The sequence below is a fragment of the Microtus ochrogaster genome, chromosome 2 (assembly GCF_000317375.1).
Source record: "Microtus ochrogaster isolate Prairie Vole_2 chromosome 2, MicOch1.0, whole genome shotgun sequence".
NCBI classification, from domain to species: domain Eukaryota; kingdom Metazoa; phylum Chordata; class Mammalia; order Rodentia; family Cricetidae; genus Microtus; species Microtus ochrogaster.
This window is the reverse complement of record NC_022010.1, coordinates 12877083-12885816: the sequence shown is the minus strand read 5'-3', so window position 1 is coordinate 12885816 and position 8734 is coordinate 12877083. Positions and strand designations below refer to the sequence as shown.

The 8734-nt window shown below is 47.1% G+C and overlaps 2 protein-coding genes across 2 annotated transcripts in view; both read left to right on the top strand.

Annotated features, from left to right (window-relative positions):
* Atp6v0a2 (ATPase H+ transporting V0 subunit a2) overlaps nucleotides 1–1086 on the top strand; it is a 28164-nt gene extending 27078 nt beyond the window's left edge. Inside the window, exon 20 of the mRNA XM_005344368.3 lies at nucleotides 197–1086. Coding sequence (XP_005344425.1) covers nucleotides 197–302 — 106 coding nt within the window. The 3' untranslated portion in view covers nucleotides 303–1086. The remainder of the gene's footprint in view (nucleotides 1–196) is intronic.
* Nucleotides 1087–3452: 2366 nt separating this feature from the next.
* Nucleotides 3453–8734, top strand: part of Dnah10 (dynein axonemal heavy chain 10) — a 121566-nt gene continuing 116284 nt past the window's right edge. Inside the window, exons 1-2 of the mRNA XM_005344367.2 lie at nucleotides 3453–3681; nucleotides 4886–4969. Coding sequence (XP_005344424.1) covers nucleotides 3468–3681; nucleotides 4886–4969 — 298 coding nt within the window. The 5' untranslated portion in view covers nucleotides 3453–3467. The remainder of the gene's footprint in view (nucleotides 3682–4885; nucleotides 4970–8734) is intronic.

The window sequence follows — 8734 nt, the reverse complement described above, 5'->3', positions numbered from 1 at the left end:
GTAGACCAGGCTGGTCTCGAACTCACAGAGATCCGCCTGCCTCTGCCTCCCGAGTGCTGGGATTAAAGGCGTGCGCCACCATCGCCCGGCTGGACCTTCTTCTTAAAAGAACTGTAGGAACATCATTTCACTCACAGTTCTCCATGGTGGGGAAGGCATGGCGTTTCTAATACATATTTGTTTTTTTTTTTTGTAGGGTTGAATTTCAGAACAAATTCTACGTTGGTGCAGGCACCAAATTTGTTCCTTTCTCCTTCAGTCTGCTCTCCTCCAAGTTCTGTAATGACGACGACATTGCATGATCACATGGCTGTAGCCGTCCGCTCTCAGGGCTATGGAGAATGATCATGTTACACAATTCCCTCAAGTCAGATTTCTGACAGGAAAATTCCACCCTCGATGATTGCCTTACGACTCAGCCAATGATTCTGTAAGATACACCTCTCCTCATCTTGAAGATTTTGTAAAGCTCACCACTTCGGACACAGAAATTTCGTTGGTTTTTATTATGAGCAAATGTGAGCTATGCCAACATTACATTAAAGATATTTTTTTAATAAGTGTACGATTGGAGGAGAAAAGCCAGCTGAATGGCTAGCTAAAATTGTTTTTAGATTCTTGATTCCCTTCCAACTTTAAAAAAAACACAAGAGTTGTTCCATCACGAGAAGACTTCAGATACCATAGTTTTCTTCAGACATTCTGCTGGGTCATCAGCAGATTCCCGCACCCTGCTGGCTCAAGAATGTGTGTGTTCTGCCTGGATGCCGTTAGAGTCACAGGAGGGAAAGGGACAACACAGCACAGCAGATGGCTCTCCTGCTCGTTCTTACAAGAGCCCTGCCCGGTTACCTTTGTCAGACCAGTCATGACAGGTGAATGTTCGGAAAGATGACTGTCCAGAGCCTTAAATCCTGGTGCGGCTACAGAGAAGACAGGTGAAAGTAGTGTGTATTTTTGTAGCAAAGAACAAATGAAGCTATTTTGCCATAGAGACCTTGCTTCTGCTGGGGGACAGTGTAATTTTTTACTTTCACAGTAATTCTAAATAAAGGTCTGATGGCCACAGTTTAATTTCTAAAAACTCTTGAGGTCAGTTGAAAACTAATTCTCACCAATCTGTTCATTCATCGTCTCAAGCAGAGATCACCTGCTCCTGTGTCACTTAGCTCTGCACGAAGTGGGCTCTGCACTGCTGAGCCCTGATCCCTGTCATAGGCTCATAAATTATGTTCATTCTCACATTTTACATTAACTGGTTTTAGATTAAGTATTTCAGAAAAGAAGTCTGCGGCTGGGGTGTGGCTTGGTTGCCAGATCCCCAGAATCACCTCGTGTTCCTAGCACTCAGAGGGTGGAGGCAGGGGGTTACCCTTGGCTGTGTGGTCAGCCTGAGGCCAGTCCAGGCTACATGGCATCCTAAAGAGAAAAGGGAACCTAACATGTTTCTGCCCTCTTGAAATTTTGACTCACATGCTACTGCAGAGGTCCTGTTCATCCCCCTGCCCCACCACTCTGTGAGGCCTGCTTGCTGAGACAGTGAACTGCCTGTGCTGCAGCTGGACTGTAAGTCACTCCTCTTTAGCTGCAGCGGAGTCTGCACTAGTGGGCAGTGAACTTCAGCATCTGTGCCCTGTGTGCCAGCTTCCTGGTGGCTGTGATGCCAAGCCTACTGTGGCTGGGATGAGATGGTGCTGCCCAGTGTTAAACCTGCTCTTACTCATATCTGTTGTCACTCCCACGATGTCACTTTCGTTACTGGTCCCCCAGGGTCTCTGGTCCCCACAGAGATAACTGATTCCAGGGATAAGGACAGGAGATGCAGTTTTGGCCATGTTCACTGTCCTTCTTGGCAGTTGTGATGGGGCCACTTTTCAAGTAACTAGCATCTCTTACTGGGGTGAGAGAGTGACTTCTCAGCTGAGGTCTGTCCCAGTTACATGGAGTGTAATTACATGAACAAATTACTCCTTTTGTGAACCCTCTGGAAATACAATTGATAGCATCATACAGAGGGAAGCAAGCAACTGCCTGGGTGGTGTGATGTTCGTCCTCCCTATCACAGCAGAGCCATGCCATCTGTTCAGGTGCTCACTGCGTCACGTAGGCTTCCATTGGTGGAGAGGCCGGATATGGCCAAGTAGAAGCAGGCAAAGGGGTTTGAGCACTAGGACTCTCCCACCATGGGGCCTGGGACAGATCCCGTTTCCCTCCAAGTCCTCTCCTGGCCTCAGTTCTAGAATCTGTATGTTTCGAGATGTTTAATGCCACCTATGCAGGCCTTGGACTTGTACCTCTCTTGCCTCGACTCTCAGCTGGCACTACAGGTACGCAGTGCTGGGCTTGACTGGGAGTAGCTGTGCTGGCATTCGGGCCCAGTGCTCTGGCATAGGCCATAGACTATCCGTTGATAACCTACGGGGTTGGCGAATCAGCTGTGATTTAGAGTTTGACCCATTTGGGAAATAAAAACACACAAAAAAGCTTCAGCCATTTATTTCTCCTCTGAAGTTTTTAATCTGGGGTTGCTCGCGTGCCGTACTCTCCAGGCAGACCTTAAGAACTGTCCTGATGCTTTAATACGGGAGTTTGGAGTGATGTCTGTTCCGCCCCGGGACTGCTTTTGCCCGGCTCTGCTCGGACACCACGAAATCCACAGGAACTACGGGAGCCAGTCAGGATTGCGTCCTGCAGACGCATGAAGGACTAATCTGTCAGTATGGAACTTCCTTTTGCTAGTGACAAATAAAAATATATTTTTGAGATGCCAGTGTCTTGTTTTCTTGTGATCCTGTTCCCTAACCCCCTATGCCAGGAAGAGCAAGTCCCTTTCTAGGGCCCCACTGGTGTTCCCCATGCCTACCTGGAACACACAGGTGTTCTCTCAGAGCCGAATCACTGAGACCGGTCCCGCCTGCCTGTCCTGCTTGGTTCGCTTCTGTTGCTGTGATAAACACCAGCCAAAACCACGTTGGGGGAAGAAAGGGTTCATTTGATCCTAGGTTATACTCCATCATTAAGGGCAGAAGCCGCAGCAGGAACTGAAGCAAGACCTTGGAAGAGAGCAGTGCATGCTGGTTTGCTCCCCATGGCTTGCTCAGCGGTCAGTCCAGCACTGGCTGGGCCCTTCTACATCAACCAGCAAGCAGGCAAAGGTTCTATAGGCCCATCTGATGTTGGTAATTCCTCATTGAGATTCTCTTTTCCCAACTAAGTGTAGGTTTGCATCAAGAGCTCACTGCTTCTAGTCCCGCCTGGCTCCGCCTCAGAGCCGTGCCCTGGTCACGCCTCACTTTCCTGCACTTCAGTTTTCCTACCTGCAGAATGGAGGGCCCTCAGCCTCACGCTGGTGCTGCCAGCGCCGACGCTGTCGCCCAGGTGCCCGTTGCTAGGGGCGCCGTTACCACGGACGCCGCCCGGCTCCCGGCTCTGACCTCCCTGTGTCCTGCACCGCTCAAGTCTGCGCCATGGACGACTTGCGGGTTCTGTGGATGCGCGACCGAGTGTACACGACCTTTGGCCTCACCAACCCCAAACTGTTCGAGGACCTGCTGAGTCGCAACGACAGTGAGGCGGAGGACCTCATCCTTCACTTCCTCAATCACGCAACCGACGAGGACTGCGCCTCCACGCTGTTCTTCTACCGCGATCTGGTGCCTGAGGAGGTGGAGGTGGAGATTGGTGAGCCTGGGCAAAGGCCGGCCTACAGTCAGCACCCTGCTGGCATTTAGCCCTACTATGCGCCCGAGGGCATTAGAGGGAGGCGCTGCTATCCTCGCTCTCAAAGGCGCTGTGTTGCCCAGAATCTCTTGTCCTGTAAGATGCCTCCCAGCGGGAGGGTCCCAAGGCCAGGGTCTGCAGAGGCTCAGGGGAGCTCACCTTCCATACCTAGCCCCCTATTCTAAAAAGCAGCAGCAGGCCGAAGTGCCGCCTGACTGCAATCCCTGCTGAGGTAGGATCACCCGAGGACCATGGAAAGCTCAGGATCACCCGAACTCCACAGCCAGTGAGAGGCAGGAAGGGGAGAGAGAGAAGATTAGAGCGGGAGGGACCTAGCGTCAGGATACACTGTGCCCTGCTCTCATTTACGTTGTCTTCATCATTTATTACAATGCGAGACAGGGGCTCATAGCCCAGTCTGGCCTGGAATTCACCGTGCAGCTCAAGGTACCCTCAAACTCTCAGCTCTCCTGCCTCAGTCGCACTAGAATCTAACCATCCCGGCCTTTATTTTCTTCCCCAAGTGGAACTTTGAACCTGAACACATTATCCCGGGCCTCTGGGTGAGGCCCATTTATTGCAAACAAATAAAAGCACAGATTTCCAGATACAATAGTTTAGAAAGCAAAAACCCTGCACCACGACCCTAATTTCTTGCAGTCTCCAGGAGCTCCTGCAGCAGGCGATTGTCTCCTGCTGGGTCTGCTCTTACTGTAGCTATTGCAGCCACCTGCCTTGACTCCACAGTGTTTGGGTCTCCCTTCAGAGCATCCCCTGGGGCATCTCTGAGTCAGGGCATTGTGGAGACCAGACTGGCCTTGAACTTGCTATTAGTGGGCAGTTAGCCTTGAACTTGTTTCCACCTCCCGAGCCCAGAGCTTGCAGGCCTCACTGGCACACTGGGTTCATTGGAACACTCTCCAGACTGCGCCCAGTGCTGCAGAACATGCTATGGTGTGGTGGACCAAGCCGCTCTCATCCCGGCGAAGGCGTGTCCTCAACCCTCTTCTCAACCGGCACAATTTTTCATGCTGGCCTCAGCACCATGATGTTTTGCAGTGACATTTCCGAATCCCTGTGGGGTGTGTCCCTACCCTTTGGCTCCACTTAAAGCAAAGGTTTGGCAACTGTCTCGTTTTTTCTTCCCCATCCTGGATCCATAAAGAAGAAATTCCTGTGGTCTCTGAAGAGGAAGCAGAGGAAGATGAGACCGAATCTCAGAAAGAAGAGGGTCCCGATAAGGTGACAAGTGAGTGTCTGGAGGGACAGAAGCCACTTCTCCACTGGGGCCTGTGGAGCTGTTCGTGGATATGTACACTAGGGTCCCTGGACTACCGTCACATGGCCTTAATAGGACAGCAGAAAACAGCAGAAGTATCTCAGGCCCAGAGGCCCAAGGTGTCCCCAGGGTCATAACCCTCTGGAAGCTTTAGGGAAGACCCCACCTTACCTCATTCTGCTGCTACTGGCACTGACATCCCTTGGCTTGTGGGTACACTAGTCCCTGTCTGGACTTACACTGCCACTTCCCTTACCCAGGCAAAGATTGAGGCAGTGTGTGTGTGTGTGTGTGTGTGTGTGTGTGTGTGTGTGTGTTGGTCAAATTTAGGAACAAAATAGGGATTCTTTTTTTTTTCTTTCTTTTTTAAGACAAGGCCTCAGTAGTAAGTTTGATCTAGCCTGGGCTACTTTTAAAAAGCAAAGGAACAAAACCCATAGCATAAAACTGTAGTAATATTTCATTTGTATTTTAATAAATAAAGCTTGCCTGAAGAATAGAATGCAAAACAGCCACACTAGCCAGCCATACAGGCCAGGCAGCAGCGACACACACCTTTAATCCCAGCAGCCATACTAGTTTGCCATAAAGGCCAGTTGGTGGTGGTGGTGGTGGTGGTGGTGGTGGTGGTGGTGGTGGTGGTGGTGCACGTCTTTAATCCCAGCACTAGAGAGGACTATAAGGCAGGATGAGACAGGAGCTCGCTCTCTTTCAGTCTGAAGATTTCAGAGTTAAGAGCTCTCTAGTGGCTTGGCTGCTTTTGCGTTCCTGATCTTCAGGTTGAACCCAATATCTCTGGGTTCAAATGTCTCTGGCATTTTATTATTCATGTTACATTTGGTACCCAGCATTTGGGGTATGAATTTGTGAAGAAGCTACTGGCACAGGCTGGAGCTTCATATGGGGCTCCAGCCCTACCCAGCTAGACTTTCTTTTCTTTTTCCCCCAAGTCTCTGAGTAAGTTTGGGCTTTTCCTGTTGTAGCCTCTCCAAAACAGTCTCCAGTTGCCACCCAAACTCCAGGAGCACCTGGGCTCTAAACGCCACAGGACTCGCTGGCCCTAGACTGACTGGTTCTTCCTTCAGGCAGCTCTCGGCCACTCATGCTTTTCCCAGAATCCCCTGTGTGTTTTTCAGACCTCTCTCTCTCTCTCTCTCTCTTTCTCTCTCTCCCTCTCTCTCCTGGGGGTTGCAGGCTCTCTCTGAACCCTTTCTCGCTCTACTGCCAAAACTAGGTAGCTGCCTTGAAATCCAGTCAAGCCTTTACTGTTCTATTCAGTAGCAATAAGCCTCATGTCTTCATCAACATCTTTGGTAAATTTGGTAAGACAACTGGGAATTCTTAAAGGGAGGAATTAGGTAAAAGAGAAAGTTTTCCCAACATTAAAAAGTGGGAAACACCATTATAATGGAGGGAATTAGGTCTCTGTAAGATAATACGCTGGACAGTTTGAAAATGGAACAGTTAAATGGAGAGGCGATCTCATTTAGATGGGATTTATGTAACGTCAATTGTAAACATTATCAGCTTTATCATTTTTGTTTCATCACTAAAAAAGTTGGTTAATCTGAGTGATACAGGACTTAGAAAAATATATTAAAACAGATCATAGAGATATTAAAATCCAGACAGAGGAATTTAATGGAGAACCAATTACAGCATTGCATTATAAGACTAGAGAGGAACAGCTTAAGGTTTTCAGACAACCAACTTTAATAAATCCTGTAACCATACAGGAACTGCCAAATGGCAGAGGCTCCTGTGCCAGTGTTAGATTTAAGGAGATTCAAGGAAGCAACAGTCTCATATGGCGTGCATACACCTTTTGTGATGCAAATGCTAAACTTGTGGTCAGTTTGTAATAGAATTGTCCCTATAGAATGGATAGATTTAGTTAAAGCTGTTTCAGAGCCTGGTCCACAATTACAATGAAGTAACTGTTTCAGAGAAGAGGCTATGACTTTTGAACAACGGAGTAAAGCTAGAGGTAGGGGAATCTCCCAAGATCAAATTCTTGGAGAAAGGGAACATACTTCTATAAAAAGGCAAGCTGTATCTGATGACCACACCCTAGATTTATGCCATGCAGCAGCTTTGAATGCTCGGGACAGAAGTGGAGAAATAGGAAAGAAAATTGAGTCATTTACTAAAGTTATACAGAGCCCAAAGGAAGCCTTTGCAGATTTCTTATAAAGATCGACTTCAGCAGTAAATAGGATGATACCAAATTCAGAAGCTAGACAAATAAGAGTTGAGTCTCTGACTTTTTTTTTTTTTTTTTTTTTTTGTTTTTCGAGACAGGGTTTCGATGTGGCTTTGGAGCCTGTCCTGGAACTAGCTCTTGTAGACCAGGCTGGTCTCGAACTCACAGAGATCCGCCTGCCTCTGCCTCCCGAGTGCTGGGATTAAGAGTCTCTGACTTTTGAAAATGGCAATTCTCTATGCAAAAGGATAATTAGGCGAGTAAAGGCACGGTCAACACCTTTGGAGGAATGGATTTGAGATACAATTAATATTGAATCTCATGAACATGATGATGCATGGATAGGAGAGGCGATTTCCAGAGGGTTGAGGAAACATCAAAATGTCAAAAGTTATAATTGTGGCAAATAAGGTCACCTTAAGAGGGATTGTAGACAGGGCATTCCTAGAAACAATGTTTTTTTTCTAAGAGTAAACCACTCAGAAGGCCCCTCCCTTCTGGATTATGCTGAAGGTACGGCAAAGGTTTTGGACTATTGAATTGTAGGTCAAGAAAGAATATTCTCGTTTGTCCTTTGCCATTGGGAAACTCCATGAGGGGCCTCTTGCAGGCCTCTATGCCATTTCCTGCCATTGTAGAGGAAACTCCTTTCCAGAGCAATTAAAGAACCTAACGCCTATTGTAAGAAACCATACTGCTGTGGATAACAGAACAGTTATAGAAGAGAGAACAAAAAAATCAGGAGAAATCATAAAGTGAGGATCTTGGCAAAGTCAGATAAATGAACAAAGACCAAAATTAAAAATACAAATAAATGATGTCATTGGCGGTCTGGTAAACAAAGGTATGGGTGTAACAATAATTTCATCAGAATCTTGGCATCCAAATTGACCTCTTCAGGATGTAAATGTTCAGATTTTAGGGATTGGAACTTTATCTAAGGTAAAGCAGAGCACGAGATGGGTCAAATGTATGGGGCCAGAGGGTCAGAGAAGAATATCGAAACCATATGTAGCTAATACAGCAACGAATTTGTGGGGCCATGATTTGTTACAGCAATGAATATTCAGATTAACATTCTCCCAATCTTAGAAAAAAGCCATAAATTAATGTATGTTTCTGGGAAAATATTAGAAGGTTTTATAAAGAACAGTCACTGATCATTCAGGTTGTACAAGAACAGGGCACGACAGCTGCTGATATTTCAAAGGTACCAACAGCCCTACCCTTTAAAATGGTTGACAGACAAACCTGTATGGGTTAAGCAATGGCCTTTAACAACAGAGAAACTGCAGGCTTTAGAACAGTTGGCACAGGAGCAACTAGATGCTCAACATATTGAAGAACCAACCAGCCCTTGGAATTATACTGTATTTGTTGTTAAAAAGAAATCTGGAAAATGGAGAATGGTAACAGATCTAAGAGCTGTTAATAAGGTGATTCAGCCAATGGACTCTTTATAGTCTGGAGTTCCTCTGCCTTCTCTATTGCTTACAGGATGGCCTCTTATAGTTATTGTTTTCTTATTATTA